Genomic DNA, 20,522 nt, shown 5'->3' on the forward strand with positions numbered 1-20,522 from the left:
TATAGTCCAAAGGCAGATGTTGAGAACAAAGCCTGTGACTATGACAACCAAAAAGAAAGTCATGCTCACCTCTGAAATAAAACAATATTCAAAAAAACATGTTTATCCAAACTTAGTGGTGAAAATTAAATATTAAGCTTACATTATTACTATACTGGTAGGCACTTGATTAAAATTTAGTTTTATTGGGGTTTTCTTACCAAAAAATCACAGAATCTTACATGATGAAGTAAGTTTGCTGCAAATGATAACGTTTGTGAGCTCCTGACATGCTGAAGCATGCAAAGCACACAAGATGAGGAGAGGTTTTGGTTAATACAACTAAGGGAAGACCACATTGTCTTACATGTCTCTAACAAAAGAGTGTTACATTAAATATTTTTAAATTAATTTTCAAAATATTCCAGAAAGTACAATTGCTTCTACAGCACTGCAGTGAGAAGACTTGCAGGCAGAATTCCATTTAAACCCGTTCCAGCTGTACTCCCAAGGTGTCTACTCTCTATTTTTGTGATTTTCCTAGAAAGGATTCCACACAAACCCTAAGTCTGACATGCCAGGTGGAAAATAGCACAAAGCCTTTCCTGGAGGTCCAGTGATCTACTCAGGCCAGAAAGGGATCATTTACAGTTCCCATGTCTAAGTAGTGCAGCAAACCACGTGTTTGCATCGTGTTACACAAGAATGAGCATTATTCCAAGCCCATCAGCTTCCAAATATTTCTTTATTGTTTTCACAACTCAAAGATGATTCAAGGAGCCCTCGTTTTCGTGTTTGCCTTCAGTTCCCCTTTCCAAAAACCCAAACAACTCCCTGAATGCTCAGCCAGCTCTCCCCTCTCTAGCTGCTACTGGTTTTTCCTGCAGCAGTTCTTCCTCCTTCTTCTTGTACAGCTTTAGGAGATACTCATCAGGTTCAATTCCTGCCTCCTGTAACTCCTCCATGGCTTTCTCCAGCCGGCGCAGCGTCCGGGCGCTCTGCACTTTGCGGGCAGTGATGTACAGAGTGAACTCCTTGAAGCCCATCAGCTTGCACGTATCCACCTCACAGATATTTTTAACATCTTTGGTCTTGTCCACCTGGGGGAAGAAAACTAAACCTGACTTTCTTTCCAGGTCTTCAAGGCTGACTTGGAAGTCGGTGAGCTGGTGGCTGAAGCCAATGGGATTGTTTGGCACCACGAAGGCCCCCAGCACCAGGGGCTCTGAGGATGTTCTGCTCCGCCTGGCGAGGATCACCTTGTACAGGTGGGATGGTACAGCCACTTCATCCTTTCCAATCACCTGCCAAAAGGAAAGGACTGGTACAGATAAAAATATCACAGCATTGTTTTGCTTGGAAAAGATCTTTAAGATTACCAAGTGCAATCCAGCACTGCCAAGACCAACAATATACCATGTCCCTAAGCACCACAACTTCATGTTCCCTCTCTCTGGAGCTCCTCTCCTTTGTGTAATTACAATAACTTATAATATACAATAAAAGTTCCTAACCTCGCAGTTCCAAATCATAGAGGTTTTAATATACATTTCAAATCAACTCTAAGTTACCATCTGTCATTTATTTTTATCTCTATTACCCACACCCAGGTAGCATTTAAAAGCTACTTTACCTAAGTAAGCATTTTTTGCAAGAGATCCAGATATACAGTACAGTCAGTGACTCAGTATCTTCTTGGAAGAGAAGCCTATCCAAAAAAAATGCACCTATTTCTTCCATAAATTCCCTACAATCCAACTTCAGTGCTCAGACATGTTGAGTTTCCTCCTGTGTCACTCAGACCAGGATCCAAGGATTTAAGGGGAGCCCCAAGAGTGGAGGATCAGGACTGTTAAAGTCTCACCTCACCCTGTGCCAGGGATATCTCCAAGGGAATACACCTATTGATGGCAAATGTAATCTCTCCAGGACTCAGAAGTTATGCTCATGCATGCACTGAATTAGGCTTTTTTGTTTCTTTGCTATTGCTGAACTGAATCTGTCATTTTCAGAGAGTGTAACAGGCTCACACATGGAAAATCTCAGTTTTGCATAACTCCTCTGTAAGTACCCTTCTCAAAGCCATGCTTTTATTCTAATTGCAATGGAAGAAGAAGATGCAGATCCCTTATAAAAACTACAAAGGCATTTTATACTGTATATAAAATCCAGTAATTTGGTGCTGTTTCCAGGATTTGCAACACCTACAAAAGCAAGGACTGCCTGTTTTGATTTTTTTGGACAGCTTTTGTAGATACAGTTAAAATACCATTTCAGGGAAAGCAGGTATTTATCACATTAATTGAAAGTGTCAACAGTTCAGACATGCCTTGTCCACTCATATATTGAGTATAACTCAATCACATAATAAACACTTCCTATGCACACTTTTTTTTCTGATTATTCAGCCCTTCTGCAAATGAAAATACATTTTTAAAATTAAATTTTGCCTGTGGCTATTGAACCAAGATTCATGTTGGTCTATTCCAATATTAATTAAATTTGAGTTACAAATTCTTTCAGTGATTTGTGTCCTCTACTTCTGTTGCCAGTTATTTAAATGATTGGTCCTAAAGCCTTACCGATTAGACCAAAACCAGAGAAAGTACCTTCAGGAGAAAGGGAAAATCCTGATAATTTTTTTTTCATGTTTTGTGCAATAACATAGTAGAGACATTACTCCTGTTTCTGGAAAACACATGCTCTTAGATTTCTTTACTGTGTTCTAAAATACTTTCCTCCCTTGCCCTAAATGAGGCTATCTAATAGTTTTGCTATAGTTTAAGATTTTTTGATTGTTTGGGTTTCTTCAGGGTGTGGGGTTTTGTGTGGGTTTGTTCTTGTTCTGGGTTTTTTTGTTTGGTTGGGTTGAGTTGAGTTTTGTTTTTTTGAGAGGTGGTTGGATTATTTGGTTTTTGTTTTCTTACAAAAATTGTCATGGTTATGCCACCAGCGTTCTCCCAAGTAATATTCTGCCTGGACATCAATCAGTCCCTGAAATTGGTTAAGAAAGGAATGCCTTATGCCCAATCTTCTCTCCCTTTCAATGATGACAGATGTGTTGACAGGGAAATGAGAGCTCCTGAGTGTCAAAGCACTTTGCATTTAGCATTCTGTGGATGTGAAACCAGAGCTACACCTCCCCAGGACCAATACCACAAATAATCAAAACTGATTGATGCACAGGTAGTGCTCAAATGTACTAAAAGTAGTGCAGCAACACACTGCTGTATCTGCTGAGTTAACACTGAATTACAAAATGAATATTGCTGGGAGCTTTAACCTATCTGAGATCAGTGGCACTCGAGCTGGGGAGTACCTGCAAAATACTGGGGGTGAGAGGGAGGGAGCCAAGAAAATCCCTGAAGGGGAGAGTAAGGAGTTCATATTTCCATATTCACCCAAGGGCACCCAGTAATGACACTGCCAAAGGCAATAGGTTGGGGCTCCTTTTCTCCCCTGGAGCAGGGAGCTTGCAGAGCCTGCACTGAAATCCCACCTCCTGCACACTCCTAGGGCAAGAAGGAAGGTGAGGAAGAGGAGAAAGATGCTGTAGCCTCCTGAGAGAAGTGAGGCTAAAGCCCAGTCCTCAGTGTCTCCCTGGGCCAACAATCCCCTGACCTGCAGCATTCCTGTGCAGTGTGGCCTTTTCCAGGCCTCTTTGCACACTTTTCCCACTACAAATCCATGGATATGTACTAGGTCCTCCTTAGCTCAGCTCCCTCCTTTTCTCCACACCTCCCACTCACATCCACATCCCGGCATCCTCACTGTGCTGCACAAAAGACCCAAGGAAGGGCGAGCACACAGATGGAGCTGCACAAGGATCTCCAATGAGTGGGGGTACATGGAATATGTAAAACAAACAGGTGAACGCATGTGGAGCGAGCTGAGGGAACTGGGGATTGAGGCTGAGGGCTGAGTGGGTGGATAAAGAGGCTGGGGAATGAATAGAGCTGCACACAAAACAGTTAGGTATGAGATGGAAATGCTGAATGCCTCAAGTGGGTGTTAAGGGAAAACAGAGCCGGTGCTTATGTAATATTATGCAAATATATATATTCTATGCAAAATAATGCACATTTATGCATAGTATGGGCACCTAAGAAGAGAGAGGAGAAGAAACAGAGAGGACTAGTTCAAAATGAAGGAAGGGTGGCCTTTTGAGAAATGTAGATCTAAATTCAATTCCCTACATGTAATGGTCAGGTATGTAATTTATCTACCATTTCAGTTCTATGTAAACTTTCTTTTGAGAATTTAAATGAAATTTAAGCAGTGCACAGGCTTCATACCAATTTCTCTGAACAGCAGCAAACTACTACTGCAATAACTTCACTGAGTGTTCATAGTGTTAAAGCAGATAAAACCATCTTCAGGTGCCCAAACTGTCAGTGTCCACAGGTATCCCTTCCTTACTAAAAGCAGGGTATAAAAGTTCTATCCTCAGCTAATTCTGCTGGAGAGCACCATCAAAGGGCAGTGGGCAGTGCCTGATTTCTCTGACAGAGTAAATATGCATGACTAAGAATAAATGTCTTTTTCTGCAGTTTAACACTTACATGCACCATGCACAGGATGCATCACCAGTAATTTCTGCAGTGTGACCCAATGATTTCTGTTAAAAAAGGAAAAGCAGTTCTGGAGCACAGCAAAGTACAAAGTATCTCCATCATTACTCCCTGTAATATCCCACACTTTGTAGTTTTATGGGAGTGAATAGAGAAGCTGCAGAGAATTGTTTCCATAGAGTTGCCCCCCCACCAGCTCAACTGCCAGATAAAGAAGTGTGACACTGCAAAAGTGAAATTTGGAATAGAAGAAAGAGGCAGAAAAAACAAACTCCACAATTCCATTTCCTATTGCCACCTAGAGGATTTTCCTCCTAAACTTCAGCAGCCTCAGTCACTATCCAGATCTGCACCATCCCATTTATCTCAGTGCTTTGCCTGGCAGAGGCAGAGAGCATATGCTCCTATTGTAACAGGATGGAAAATGGTTCAACATTATCCATGCACAGATGTTGACTTTGATTTGTGCCTGTCTATCCACAGGCAGCAGATGATCTTTCAGAAATCAAGGCCTGAAACAGCTCTCTGTCCCAGCTGGAGAGAAAGAGCAGTTTTTTAAGAGTATCTGTGATTCTAAAAGGAATTTTGTGCTCCAATACAAGCAAGAAAATACAGCAATTGCCTGTTGAAATCACTGCTGTCCCACATGCTTTCACACCATATTGGTAACAGCCCACAAGGCAAATTTTTGTGCAATCCTTTGAAAATCCCCATTTTGCTATTGCTATAAAATTTTGCTTAATCTTCCAAATTTTCAACAGGCTCACGAAACATAAAAAAAAAAGGCACTCAAGCTAAAAGCCTTCTTTTTATAGCATTAAATATATCTCTTTCCCATCATCATTTGGGAAACCAACATGAAATTTCAGATGCTTAGCTGTCTCTATCAGTTCAATGTAAAAATGTGCATTGCCCTAAATTTCTGCAGCTACTTATCCCTTTAATTTTTGTTTTGTTTCTTTAACTGAACTCATATCTCCTAATAATGTAACATTATCATAATGTCATTTTCAGGGCAATGTTTATTATTTTTCTATCATTACTGACATTGTTACTGACATTCCTCAAGTGTGTGTGAATTTGTTATTCTTCTCAAAGCCAAATTAAACATAGACAGCTGTCATGAGGGCAGAGCACTAAAATGTGTGCAATTCCTGACATTCAGAAATGTTTACATATCACTAAAACAACAAATGTGTTGGTAAGCAGTTGTAAAAGAAACCTAAAGAGCTCACAGGGACAGATGAGGGCAGAACATTTCTTAAACCTGAGAAAATTCAGAGAGCTTTGAAAAATTCAGTCTCACAGCCAAGTCATTGGATGAGGATTTGTCTTAAGCTTGGCTCTCCTCCCAGTTTTGGCCAAATCCTGTTCTTGACTGCAGATTTTAAAAACAAGGAAGCAAATCTGATAATACCTGTGGAGTCCTTAAATATCAAAATAATTAATGAAGACATTTGCTAATGGCATCAACAGTAAGCTTAAGTATCTGGCATTAACTAATGCCACCTTCATAGTGGTAATCAGATAAATTACAAGGCAGTCCTTAAAAATGTCAGTTTGGAGTTTATGAGATAGAAAACTCCATGAACAAGTGAAAAGGAACATAAGAAGTATAATTGCAGAACAGTTGAGATTATATGAGATGAAAACAGAGTGTTACAGCATGGAAATTCTGAACACAAACTAATGTTATCAAATTTTAATTTTACACTGGACTTGTTACAGCTTCCCAGACTGCAAAAAAATTATCTTCCTCTGCAAGGGTATGGATTATTTTTAAAAGAAAAGGCTCATGAATCCAAAAGTGGAATTTTGCCACCTAGTGACCAGAAAGTGAAAATCCACCGTGCACAGAATCAGCAGAAGGGACTAAGGAGCCCTTCATCAGCCAGAGCCAGCTCTGGATTGTCAATTACCCGTGACTCCCTCAGAACCTGGCAAACAGAAATCACTCTCAATCATGTCTTAACCACCAGCATCCACTGCACAGTCCTTCCCTCAGATGGTACCACCATCAAATACTTAAAAATGTCAGCTCCAGAAATTCCCTTGACACTCACATAGCTGTTTCTTCACTCTCTGTGAAATTCTAACCCGAGTTTAAAACTGAGGCAGAACTTCAAACAGAACTGTCTGAAAAGAAGCACACCCAGCTCCTGTGACAGAATCCTTCCCCCTCCACCTGGCAGTAGCAAAATTAACACTTCCATCACACTTCTTGGGGGACAGAATTCAAGGAATCAGTCCTGTCCCCCAAGCATGATACTGACCAGGTCTATCAGGTCTTTCACTGTAGATATAACATCATTCCTGCTGATGTGACCCCACGTTTGACAACCCAGAGCTTTGTTATAATTTGTTACTGAATTCTGTATAGAAACAGACTTTCTGGCAGTACAAAATATTCCATTTACTATCACTGTAACTTTATTTACTCGATCATTGTGACAGCATTAACTGCCTCCACTCAAGTTCCTTCTGGCTTTGTTGGGCAGCACTGATTCTGCCAAGTGTTTTCCCCCAATATTTGAGAGAGCTCTGTCAGATGGCACTGAGAAGAACTGAGGGGTGTGAAGGCAGACCTAGCAACACACAAACCACAAAACACTACAGATAAAAATCATAGTAACAATCTGCACAGCCAAACACTCCAAAATGCAAATGTATGTACTTCAGGAAAATTTAATTTGTTATGGCTGGTCTGATTGTTATTGCCAAATCATTTGGCAATTCTAAAAAGGGAAGGAAAAAAAGAAATGAGATGGCAAAAAAAAAACCCTGCTCCTGAATACAGAGTTATGACATTTAAAGATAGATGTCCCAACCCCTTTTTATTTTTCTTTAATAAAGAGGGTATGAATATATATATAACGTATGTAATAAACTGTGATGATGACAGACTACTGTTTCCACAGAATTCACTTAGATTAGCTTCAACAAGAATCCACCACAGTCCTTAACACCCCTCTTCCTATAACAGCATAATTTTCAGGATGGGTACAGTGCTAAATAAAACACAGTGCCAATTAATCTCTCCTGCACCTTCAGTGTCTCTTCTCCTCCCACTATAACCCAGAGTCTATTCCATTCATTTGTACCTCACATCTAAATTTAGGCCTGACAGAGCTCTGCTGGTTTACACCAGCTGATCTAAGACTGAACCCTTTCCATAATGTTTATGGGACACCTATAATGGACCTACATCCAGTAGGAATCTCTTGGAACCACTTGGAGCAGCCAACAAACAAGGAATAATTCTCAGGTTTATTTCCTCCTTTAACAAGCATTCATTCCCCTATAGCATCTTACTAGGAGACAACCTCTACTAGTTCTGAAAATTAACTGGGTAAAACCATAAAGGACCATCTCATATTTGAGAGTGCCATTTGTTTCCCAGTTATTTGTCACAGAAAGAGATGACAACTGTACCTTCTGGAATGGTTATTGTGCCTCTCTGGCCCAGCCTGGTGATTAAATTTAGAAAATTAAACAGCAAACATAATTCCAGTATGAATCTCATGTATCAGTAAAAAGTACATTCAAATGTCTTTTTCAAACTGTATTTTCATTCGCCAGCCACAGCTAATTCTTCTTAAATTAGCATTCACTTGGATGGCTTGGGAATGGGAGGGTGGAGCACTGAGCATGATGTAGTTAATTATTGCAAAATTTGTATTTGAAACTCCAAATCTGCTGACAGAGGAAAATCACTAAAGTGACAGACAGTGGATAGCAGTAATGTATAAAACAAGACAATGTCATTTTGATTTGATCTGGACAAAGATGAAAAACCTGCATCTGCCTCTCCAATGATACAGAACAGATTTTCCTGTTGGCATTCTATTCTACGTATACTCTCAAAATACGTTTTTCAGATACCAAGCACGATCATCAATCCACTCTCTGCAATAAAAATCTCCACTGGAGACAGATGAAATGACAGAACATATCTGAGGATATCACAAGTTCAGCCAATAGACAGAACAATGCTGGCATCCAAGAAGTTCAAGGTTAATTCCCTTTCTGGAATTAAAGAGCAAATGGTACCAGAGTCCAAGCAGGAACTGGGAACAAAGCCATGACTGATGCTCTGCTTCTCCTCTATAGTGATCTAAAAATAACCTTTTTGGATGTTTGATGAGAAAAACACTAGCATGTAAAACCATGGAGACATATTTCACCACTACTTTAGCCAAAAACAAGGAAACTTTAAGATTGAAGAGACTATCTGAAACAAATCAGTGCAGACACATTCACTGTAGCACTTCACTGTTTTCCTTCTTTCCTTTTCACAGCTCTGTCTGAGAGAGCAAAAACATTAGAGAGGAGCTGAGCCTTAACAGTGGCATTGGCAGATTACAGGTTGTGAGTTTCAGCACTCTGGTGTGTACTGCAGCACTTCTCCTTGAACAGCAGGGACAAAGGAAAGGACATCTTCTCACATCAGCTTCTCATGCCCAAACAATGAGGACTAAAACCCCTTTCAGTCTGAAGTCATTTGTGTGAAGTCTGCTGAGTTCACTCTGAAAGACAGCTAAGAGATTCCTTCCCTTCACAACCATTAGTGTCCTTCCTTTAAAGGCAGAATCCCAGACTACCAAAATCAATGGCAATGACTGCAATTACATCCAAGGTGTGTATTTGAAAAGAACTTCTCTTCAGTACTTTGACACATTGTGTTTCCTCCTCTAAGTGTATGTGTTCATAAAAGAAAAAACAAACAAACAAACCCAACACACCCCTCTATTCTGAAGTCTCCCTCCTCAAAGTACAAGTGCAATGCAAAGCACAAAAACGTAAGCTATGAACAAATTTCAAAATAAAAGAACCCAAACATTCTCTGCCTGTATTTATTTAGAGGACTCAAATCAAACCATTTAATATTTTAAACAAACAAACATACAAAAACCCCACAGAATCATTATTTTACTTTTCCCACCTTGAGATACCATTATCTGTACTTAAGTAAAAATCAATTTACATAATGAATCTCACTATAGGAAGCTGAGTAAAAGGATTTATGAATGTGAAAAAGTGGTGACAAACAAACAGGAACACCATCACTTCACCATTTTCAATCCCACACTGAACTTTACTTCATAGTAAGACCAAAAGTGGTAAACATTCCTAAAAGATCTGCGCTGTCATCAAACCCAAAGATGATGAAGACAAAAGACAAGAACTAAATGAGATCACAAGCACAACAACGTGGGCATTTTGTGCCACTATTATGTCACCATTGTATGCAGGTATCAAGTTATTTTGAACAAAGCCAGTAAGATGCAGTGTCTGCTCTGATTTTTATCTGCGGAATACTAAAATTTACATTTCAAAACCAAGACTGAGAATGACAATCATTTTTCAGAAAATGCAATCTTCCTCTTCTAAGTAAACACCTTCTCTAAAGAATGAGAGAAAGACTCGTTCAGAGCAAGATTAAAGTGAAGCCATTGATAGCTTCAGTTGATAGATGATTTAACTTCTCCCTGGAAATGATTTCCACTTATAAAATGTTCAAGTCAGCTCAAGATTTTTAATTCTTTGCTATGTAAGATGAATATATTTTTTAAGTATGAAAAATAAATGCAATATCCTGACAGCTACAAGGCAGCAAATCCCAGCAAGCCTGGAGTGTAAGCCTGGAGAGCTCTGTAGCATTCTGAGTGACAGGAAGCCAAAGGCTCAGTTGAAGATTGTTGAGAGGGAACATCTCCCTCCTGCTCCCAGCTGTGTGCTTTGGGACAGATCTTATTCTGTCACCAGGAAGCACTGGACTACTCTGTGTGCTGCCTCAATCTTTCTACAGTAGAACAAAACTAGCCCAGTAAACCCAGGATGGATGGTTTGCTACTGCACAAAATTAAGCATTTTCTGGAAGGATCTTACAGTCATCAGTGCCGGCAGACAAAAGAAAGGCAGAGAAAGGCCTGGAAAGTAGAAAGGGCAATGCTGAAGTGAGCACCTGTGGGTGGCATAGGATGATTGCCAATCTAAAACTGGCTTTGCCACTAATTTATCATCTGGCATTGGTCATACCCCTTAACCATGGCTTATTTATCCACTTGAAAAATAAGCACAGTCTACACCTCCCTCACAAAGATGAGGTGAGAGCTGAAGTTTGGAACTGCCACTGAACATGAAGAAGGTAACTTATTACTACAGCATTTTCATATGCATAACTCCCCCCAAAAATAACAAATCCAAATCCAAAACTGTGATTTTATGACAGTCAAGGTCTGACATGTGTGGCTGGAGACATAAGGGGCAGTTTCTCAAGAAGTAAAAAAGTAACATTATTGTAATGTTACTTTTATCATTATGATAACGTCAACATTATCGTAATGTTAACAGGAAAAATCATATTCTGTCATGACCAAGTTCCAAGTTCAATCAAAAGGAAATCAGCTGTATGTTTATAAAGGAGAAACAGTGCCTAATTCTTACTTCTAAACAAGCCAGTGTTGAGACCTGAAGATCTCTCCCTTTTGTGCCTCTCACATCCCTGTGAAATATTGGGTTGTCTCAGCAAGCTCATCCATTGCCCCTCAGAGAACTGCTTGGAAGCTGAATTGCTCACAAGCTGAAGCTGCAGTTGATTCAACTACTTATATTCAAGGAAAAGTGGTTTTTTTCAAGAGGTGTAAAATGCAGCATTTATTATTTGTATTATGCCAGCTTTCATCTGCAACTGCAAATAGCAATAATATCGCATTGCAGTGGGGGCAGAAGGTAACACTCCCTTGAATAACTTACCATGCTCAAACCTTACAGATGTCTAAACACATGCCTACTAAGAGTAAGTCTGGGTACGCAACAATAAATTCACTTCTCAACTTCATAGCCTGTCCCATCTGTCTGTCAGTGATAGTTTCTACAGACTGTGCATGGTGAATATCTAGAGTATTTTAAGCAGGTAATAAAATAAAGGGGGCTAAAAGAAGGGAAGTATCAGTACCATTGATACTGCACTTGAGTGAAGTCTTCCAAGTGACTCTGGCATGCTCAGAATCTCAGCTGCAAGGCCTCCAAGAGATGCCTATGGAGCAGCAGCAAACAACTGCTTGTGAAATGAACAGAGCACTGACACTCCAATGTCTTGTAGAGTTTTGAGAGACCTATCCTACCTTTGCATTCCACTCTTTCTAAAGCTCATGAAGAAAGTGATCAAAGAGATGCCTGTGCATTAACAAATCCCACTGACTCTGACTGGATAAACAGTTCTACTGCTGACTGTGGACATGAAATAGATCTCTGTAAATAAACAAATTATTTTAAAATTATGCTTTTTCATGTATAGGCAAGATGTAACACTTCTGCTAATCTTGTTCCAACAAGTATTGCACATTTTATACATTTTGCCTGTACTAAGATGCTCAACTTTTGTTTTATCAAGTTATGGTATCTATTTTAAATAAATAATTACTACTGCACTATTATCCCAGCAACATATATACATACCTGATAAGTAACACTCTTCTTTCCATCACCATCTGTTTGAGGCAAGGTAAGAGGTCCAGAAACAACCCAAACATCTTCAAATCTCTCAGTCAATTCCCGACAGTACATTTCCATTCTGGAACATATTTGTCAGATAGGGAGAAGTCAGCTGGGAAGATTTAATCTTTGAGACACTATGAAGGGAAGGGTGAACTACTGACAGGGAGCATTTTTCCAGATTGATCTGAGTGATTCACAAGCCAAAGAAGGCAAAATGTAGGCCCAAGTCCTGCTTCCCATTTGTCCTGTGTAAATAAGGTTCATTTATTTACAGATAGACATGTGTTGCTGCACACATCTGAAAATGGTTTCTGCAATCTTAGCACATGTCTGAATAGCTGAGTTCTCTACTTACTCCCACACTTGACACTAGAAGTATACTGTTGGTGGTCACTTGGGATTAGAAAAATAGAATTGTTCTAAGCAGCAAATTGAAGCATTTTTACTTTGAAAGGTTTTATATTACTGAATTTGTGGGTTTATTCCCAAGGAATCAAAGTCCTGCAACACAGCTCTTTCTGTAGCTCCAGTTTCTGTTTGCCATTTCCACTACCTCTACTGTTTCTTTAATAGAAATAAAACTGTTAAAAAATAAAATAGTAACTCCAGGAATACTACCATATTTTTTTCTTTTTACACTGATTCAGTTTATAGCACATAATATTTCTCAAATAAGAAGATTCCTCTATCACACCTATTTTACAGAAAACAAAAGATTAACAAAGCCAGGCTGGATGGGGTTTTGAGCAATCTGATCTAGGGGAAGGTGTCTCTGTCCATGGCAGGGGGTTGGAACTAGGTTTAAAATTCCAATTTAAAGCTCCTTCTAATCCAAATAATTCTATGCATCTTTGATCTAACAGCCCAACTGTTACAGAAATCAAAACAATGAAACCAAATAAAATACAATTGGTCCTCTACAAAGGTAACAGTTGCACTTCACAAAAAAGGACATATAGAGTATAAACCAATTATCCCAGCTAATCTGGCTGCCTCTGAAAGGGGGAGGATTCACCTACTTCTCTAATTCATGTTCCTCACACTTTTCCCTTGGGCCACTTGAATATTCTTTATCTGTCAACAACCCTGAACAAAACCAGTATTTTTTTTCTTTTGTGTTGGGTAAGTTAAATCACCAAGAATGAGCCACACAAATGAGAATGAGCAAAAATGAGCCCTTTCTTCATGTGATAACATCAAAGCATTGATTACAAGTGAATTCTTTTCCTACTGTCACCAGCTTTGCTTCCAAGCAGCCCAGCTCCTCAGGCTGTCTCATGGCAGGGAAATACAAAGACCACCTGGAAAGAATGGGAATAAATGCAGCTAGGGAGCAAACTGCTTTTGGTGGCACGAGGGACAGAAGTCAGATTACAGTGATCATGAAATCAAAACCATGACACTCAAAACAAGACAGAAATAGTTAAATATCAGTTGGAAGAGAATGAGGAACACTAAGATGGAGTTAGAGTATACCACGGAGCCAGTCCAGCAATTACTATTAACAACTTGCTGGATGATTACAGTCCTGCTCTCCCCTTTTCTACTGCTCCCCTTGTCTGTCCCATCTGACCACTCCTAATCCATCTTCCATGCTGGTTCTAGAACTCACCTCATGAGCTGATCCACTTTTCCAATATGGCAGAAACATAACCAAGCAAATCAAAATGAGAATCAGTTTTTAACTGGGCTGGCAAATGAAACTGACTCACCACAGTCAGGCTACTACCAAAGCTGGAACTGGGAAACCAGCAGAAACACAAGGCAGGAGGGCAAACACCACTTTAGAAAACAGACACTTTACTGACTAAGCTGCATTGTCTGCCTGCACCTCAGAAGACAAGTCAAGAAGCAAGTAACTAAAACAAGAGAAAGGAAGAGAATATTGAAGCTAGGAAAGGATGCAACATATGTGAAATACGGTATCCTTAAAAATATTTATTATTAAAGAAATCACTGACATAAAAAAGTGGCATCGCAGCCTTTTTCATGCATTTAATATCTGGGAACAGGGTGCTGGGGTTGGGAAAAAGTGGCAATAATTGCTTAAATTGCAGGGTTGATAGTGCCAGAGGAAATTTTCAAATGCTCCCCATGATTTCCTGATTAGGCAGAGATTCTGCTTAAGGGAAACAAAGAGGGTTTCCCTACCTTGAATAGATACAAATGCCTAGGTTTGGTAAAAAGAAAATTTATGCTCAAACACTTGAGTTATTAAAAAAAGAAAAAAACCCTCTTAAAATGTTACAGCATTTTATTTGTCTATAAAACAGTATAACCTTACTGAATGGCTCTTCTGATTTAATACAAATTCTTGTAAAACAGGAAAGTAGTGTGCAGATGAATGATGACGCAGTTTTGATGGACTTTTATTACAACACTGTATATAATTTTGCTGACCTTCCCTTGAGTGAACCTTGAGAGATCTATCATTTTCCCCTCCTGTTTCTGAGCCTTCACATTCTCTAAGTCCTATGCACGAAGAACAGGATGAATGCTCCTTTTACTATGTTCTCTGCTCAAAGGAAGGGAAGAACAAAATCTTACATGAAGCATGTTTAAATTTATCAACCACTCCACCTCTAAGTCAATCCAGTCAGCACTCACAAGTGACAGAGACCCTGCCTGACTGCTCCTTGGGAGCCAGGACCTGAAGGAACACCTCAGACCTGAAAAGTGATGGCTCAGTGGGGAGCGCTCAGTTCTCCAATTCAAAGGGAACCAACATCCACACACAGACATGGGAATACTCATACTGCAAGTGATTCTTTGAGGAAGATCTAAACCCACTCCCTCCTTCTGCTGAAACTTTCTTAAGCACAGCCTGGTATTTTTACTCCACATCAGCCAGAAGAAATAATTTTGTCTATTTTAAATAAATGTCCTTGACAGTTTGACTGAATGAAGAACTAAAGTAGTCACTATACTGTTCTTTCACTGAGAGGACTGAGATGCCTTTCATTTCAGAGAAAGCTCCTATGATCTCTACAGATATACTGCTCTAAAATACCTGGATGTGAAGAACTTTTAAAAACAAAGCATTTTTGATTTATGCTGCTGTCTGGTATTCGTCACTTAGTTTACTTACAAGTAATTTCTCACCTGTTCCAAAACCCAGCATTATTTTCATAATTCTGAGGCACAATGTTGGACAGATAAAACGTTTCAGCCATAGCTCTCTGTATAGAGAAAGAAAATACTGTAATTTCACTGAAACATTCATACAACACATTTTAGCAGTTTGTGGATCAGAATCCCATTTCTAGTTTCGTTTAACATCTATTAACACAGAAAATCATAAAAACTTAAGTCAGAACACCTACAAAAATATTTAGGATTAAGAGGTGCACAATTGAGGTGAAACCTTGCAAAGTTATCTATAAACAGCATGAGAACGTCCAACCCTGGAGGCACAGGAATTACTATCACCCAGTGTCAGTTTGGTAATGTCTTTGAAAGCAACTAGTCATTTTTCATTTTGAATGGGAAGGACACTTTCAAGCATGCTTTTCATTTATTTGACTGCTTAATGGCTGATTTTTTCTTTCCAAGAAAAGGTTTTATTAGATATATTCATCAATATTTTACATACATAACATACAGGCAATGAAATGATTTATGAGACCATAATGGTCAAACATCCATATATCTGCTTAATTTCATCTTGTAGAAGTGTCATAAACATCTCTGAACAGAAGCTTACATACCTCCAGAGGTGAAGGACCTGGTGATAAATCACTAGACATACACAGGGAAATACAGAGAGAAAAATTCCAAGATCTTAATCCAGAATTTTCACAGGTCTTGTATTTGTCAATATTTTTCACATACTACTATTGCAAGGTGATGGGACTGACAGAACTCTTTAGGATAATGAGCAAACACTACCTCCACTAATTAGATATTGAAATTTAATTTTTATAATCCTATATTTGAAAGACTGTATCATCTCATTTCAAACCAGGTCCAGGATTTCTGTGCACAGGGAGCTCACAGCAAAAATACCCCAGATAGCAGAAATAAATAACAGCAAAGACATTTCCAATAGAAATAAAACTACTGATTTTTTCATTTACCACATGCCACTGTGCTGTCACTCTACCCCACTGAAGACTATCTGCATGGAGAAATACAAATTCAAACTGCTTCTTAATTAACAAATTGCTGCATTAGGCACATTTCACAAGAGGATCCAATAAATTCAAGGCTGCTTTGTAAGTCAGCCAAGGCATTAAGGCATGCTTCTCTTACAGCTTGAATAAATGGCAGGTGAAGAGATTTTATAGACTGAAAGAACTATGGCAAAAGGGTCTAATTTACCTCATACACATTGCAAGGGAGAAAAAAGCCTTTTAAATCATCCAGGCAATCCCCTTGTCAATACAGAACAGTACTTAACAGCATCTTTGCTTTGACCAATCTAGCCTTAAATATCTCAGCAGCTGTTGGCCACAATGACATCATTGTCCCTGTCTCCCTTTAACAGGGCTTTGAAGACTTGCAGGGTTTTCTTGGTGAAGGTTATCATCTGCATTTTACTGGTAGACAATGTGCCATGCAAGAGGCTGAGAAAACTTGCTTAACACCACACTGTTCAAGACATCATCTGTGCCAAACAAGGTGATGTAGGTGTGATTTAATGAAGAGAGGTATGTCATCAAAGCATGCACCTGATTTAGATGCCTGAAGCAGACTGTGAGAGCATCCTACACTGCTCAGTCAGGAATAGACCTTGTAACTCCATATCCAGCTCTGTGCATCAATAATGACATCACGCTCCACCTCAAAACAAACTGCAAAAGGAACATTGCACATTACTTCTAAGGATCTTCTGACCCTTTCCAGCCAATAAGCACAAATTAAAAAATGGGAGAAAAAAGTCCTACTGTTGAAAATTTGTTATCTCCTGCTGGTGCCATGTGTCCTCGTGACCATCCACTGCCAAGGTAGTCTTCATTGACAGCACTGAACATCAGAGGGATGTTAGGGTCTGGTTTGAACTTACAGTGCTTTCGATCTGCATCACCTGAAGAACAACACACTAAATGGTCAGATTAACATGAAACCATCATAATCACAAGACAAAAAGATCTAATTCTGTCACATCTTGCCAGATGACCCATACTTAAGGATTCAGTACACTCATCTGATTTCTGTACATCCCATATACAGGTAATGCTAATTTCTTTCTGCCATGTGTTTTAAATATTTAAGTTCTTACTTAACAATAAAATACACAGGATTTTGCACCATGACTTTTCAGGCTTCCCCACACAAAACAGGTCTGTCTCAAATCTCAATTTGAGTAGCTACAGACATAAATCAGAACTGAATGCCTCAAGATGCTTAATTTCAACTTACAAGTTACTTGTATCTGATTATCTGGAAGACATTTTAACAATTCAGCTGTTAAGGCCCACTTTAAAGTAAGCCTGAATTTAATGTTTTCTCCTCAGAAAGCAGGGGGATCAATGATGCTACTTAGGGGTTGCTCATAATGTTTTCAAGATCTTGCTTTTAATTTTGAAAGGTAATTTGAAGACAGTGATTTAGATACATTTAAAGGGCCATTGCTTTCACAAAGCATTTTACAATTACATGGTTACCTCCATTACTAATAATCTGCCTTATAAAAACTGAACTAATGCTATAAACTTAATTTCCAATGACTGTATACCACTCATATTTCATTCACCACTGACAGCAAAAAATCACTGAGCCTCTGTCTTGCATAAAGAACAGGGGAGAGAGTATGAGAACTGTATCAGAGTAAATAATGGCTGCAGTGAGGAGGTAATGCCCTGTCTAGCTCTGAACAATTGCTGATGCCCTTTGCTCAGTTTTTATCTCACAAATGGACATTCTCCTCCCATTCTGAGCAAATCTCTAAGATCTGTACATTAAAATTATTGACAGAAACTGGACTTCTGAACTAACTCCACTGCTAAGGAAGCAGGAGCCATTTTTATGCACTCCAGCAGCTTTGCAGATCCAAATCAAGTAAGGAAAGGTTAATTTTCATTGTTTCATCTTCTCTCCATTCCTGTTATAAAAACCCAAGTTGAGCTTCCCCTCCCTGAGATCACTATAGGACTTTTCTCCCTGACTGTTCCAGGGTGCACCTTCTGTGAGCAGCAAAGCCCATTCAGACCATCACAAATGTAAGGAGATAAATGTTGCATGCAGGTAGAGATATTATAAAAAAAAGTCCTTATAAAATATAGTTTAGGCCTTGCTACTCTAGCTAAGCTAGCAGTTAGCTTGTAACTTCCCACGTGAAAAAAATATAAGAATGAAAGTCAGTTAGCACAATGATCTATTCTGGTAACAGAACCCTTCACACCTGCAAAAACATAGTCTATCCCATAGGAATCAGTGAACAAAATATGTAAACTATGCAGGAATACAGAAATTTGACGGGCATGTAAAATGCCATTTACTAATCAATGAACCGAGTGGCAAGAATGTTATGAACCAATCAGAAGTTATACATGAGGTCTTAAAAACTGTACAAAAATGGGCTGTAACATTAAAGATTGGCCTTTCTGCATGAAGAAACTGAGTCCTGTCTGCTTATTACTGCAACAAATAAACACCTACATACCCAGCATCTTTTGTTTTGAAATGTGTTCAATCACCCATCTAGGTACCCGTTTTGCCTGGTCATAAGACAGTGCATGATTTGTGTAACATCTGGTCTCTGTTCCAGCCTCAGGAAATCCATATCTTTCCAGCAGAGCCTCTTCTACTGGTTCTAAGGAAAAAAATAAACAGAAAACCATCTAAATATGAAATGTGATCATAAATGGGACAGTAAAAAAAAAAATCTCAGTGGGTGTAAGCCTACTGTATAGGGAATTACTTGAGGTTACAGGTACAATTAAGACCTAAAATATATTAAGAGAGCTCTCCAGTGAAACTCTCATCTGCCAAAATAGTTGTGGTTCTCATCATGTTTTAACATGAGGATCTCAGCTCTAGGACTAAGTCTTCTACCTCCTCTAATGCCTACAGAAGGCAGAAGAAAAGCCATAAGACATTTTCTTTCTACAGAAGAAAAGCTCTCAGATGTGTAGGGACAAATCTGCCAACAAGGAGTTACAACACACAAATTTCACCCCTTGGAGCTGGAAATCAAATTCCTCACAAACTGAGATTTACAAGTTGGACACAAGTAAGTCCTGGCCTCCCTGGGAACGCTTACACTCTGCTCAATGAATGAAAGCATCTCTGAATTTTCATTATTTTTGCAAGCAATAATTTTTTCCTCATGGAGCAATATTTACATCCATCTTACTGTCTTGTCCATTCTCCAGCCATCTGTCCAACAGCAACTCATGCTTTTAGAGCCATTCTTCCTCTGCTTTCCAACAATCCGGTACTTTTAAAGCCTTGAGGCTGTGGAGAAAACCATTCACTCCCTCAGGTGCCCCAAGCATCTCTTCCCACACCTGAACCCCACCAGACCCCAGACTGACAAACGAGCCTCGGCTCATCCAGGGCAGCAACAGCTGAAATTTAAAGGTCTGACCCCAAAACTGAAATTTTAGTTTTAAATTTAAAACTAAAATATTAAATATTAAAATATTAAAACCCATTCCTCTCCTGCAGCAACACTCTGCCGTCAGCAGGTGCGAAGGGAAGCGCTGTTCGTGACCAGGTGCATTCAGCATCCCCAAACAACCTCCTCCCCACTCAGCCCGCCACAGGCACGAAGGTACCCCGCATCTCCCGGCACTATTTGGGCATTCCGGGAATGGGGGAAGGAGGGAAAAGGCGTTTCTGAGGGGAAGGAGAGAGTTTAGGGGACAGAAGCGGCTGCGGGGCCGGGACCGCGCTGAGCCGGCCGCTCCCGCCTCACCGGGTCCCCACTGCCCGCCGCTCTTACCCTGCGCCGGGGCCCGCCCGGACGGCTCCGGCTGGCTCTGGCTGCGGAGGAGCCGCCACGCAGCCCAGCAGGACGCGGCGGCCCCGGCAGCGGCGCCGCAGATGAAGCCGCCGAGGAAGCGGCGGTGGCGGGGCAAGGCCGCCATGGCGGCGGCGGGAGGGGAAGGGGCGGGCGCGGCCCCGCAGCGCCCCCGCGCGGCGCGGCCCCGAGGGCGCCATGGCGGCGCCGCCTCGCAGCGGGGACGCCGCGTGAGGGGGATGAGCCCGGAGCTTTCCCCGGCAGCTGTGGCAAAATAAAGGGAGTTCCCTCACGGACTCTAGTGGTTAAACTGTATGCGCGACCAGCGCAAAGGATCACTGAATCATAGGGCCATAGAATGGTTTGGGTAAGAAAGGAGCTTTAAAGTCTTTAGCTGGAGAGAAAAGATCTCTTATGAGGAGAGACTGCAGGAGCTGGGTCTGGTCAGTCTAGAGAAGACTGAGATAAGAGCTCATTAATACATTTAAATATCTCAAAGGTGGGTACCCAGAGGACTCTTCAGTGATGCCCAGCGACTGGATGAGGAGCAATGGCCACAAGTAAAA

General features: G+C 40.2%; 1 protein-coding gene across 2 annotated transcripts; it reads right to left on the reverse strand.

Annotated features, from left to right (window-relative positions):
* Positions 1–705: 705 nt before the first annotated feature.
* Positions 706–20,092, reverse strand: EXOG (exo/endonuclease G). 2 transcript variants are annotated; one of them, XM_085563364.1, is made up of 8 exons: positions 19,939–20,092; positions 18,655–18,804; positions 16,937–17,076; positions 16,782–16,843; positions 15,758–15,788; positions 15,153–15,229; positions 12,012–12,126; positions 706–1,283 (listed from the first exon to the last, which is right to left on the reverse strand). In XM_085563364.1, exons 1-8 carry the CDS (start codon positions 20,081–20,083, stop codon positions 822–824), a joined length of 1,182 nt encoding a protein of 393 aa, XP_085419490.1. In that variant the 5' UTR covers positions 20,084–20,092; the 3' UTR covers positions 706–821. The 2 variants fall into 2 exon arrangements, with proteins under 2 accessions (XP_085419490.1, XP_021410959.3); XM_021555284.3 differs by lacking the exons at positions 15,758–15,788; positions 16,782–16,843.
* Between the last annotated feature and the right edge of the window lie 430 nt (positions 20,093–20,522).

This window comes from Lonchura striata, chromosome 2 (genome assembly GCF_050655825.1).
Source record: "Lonchura striata isolate lonStrDom1 chromosome 2, ASM5065582v1, whole genome shotgun sequence".
NCBI classification, from domain to species: domain Eukaryota; kingdom Metazoa; phylum Chordata; class Aves; order Passeriformes; family Estrildidae; genus Lonchura; species Lonchura striata.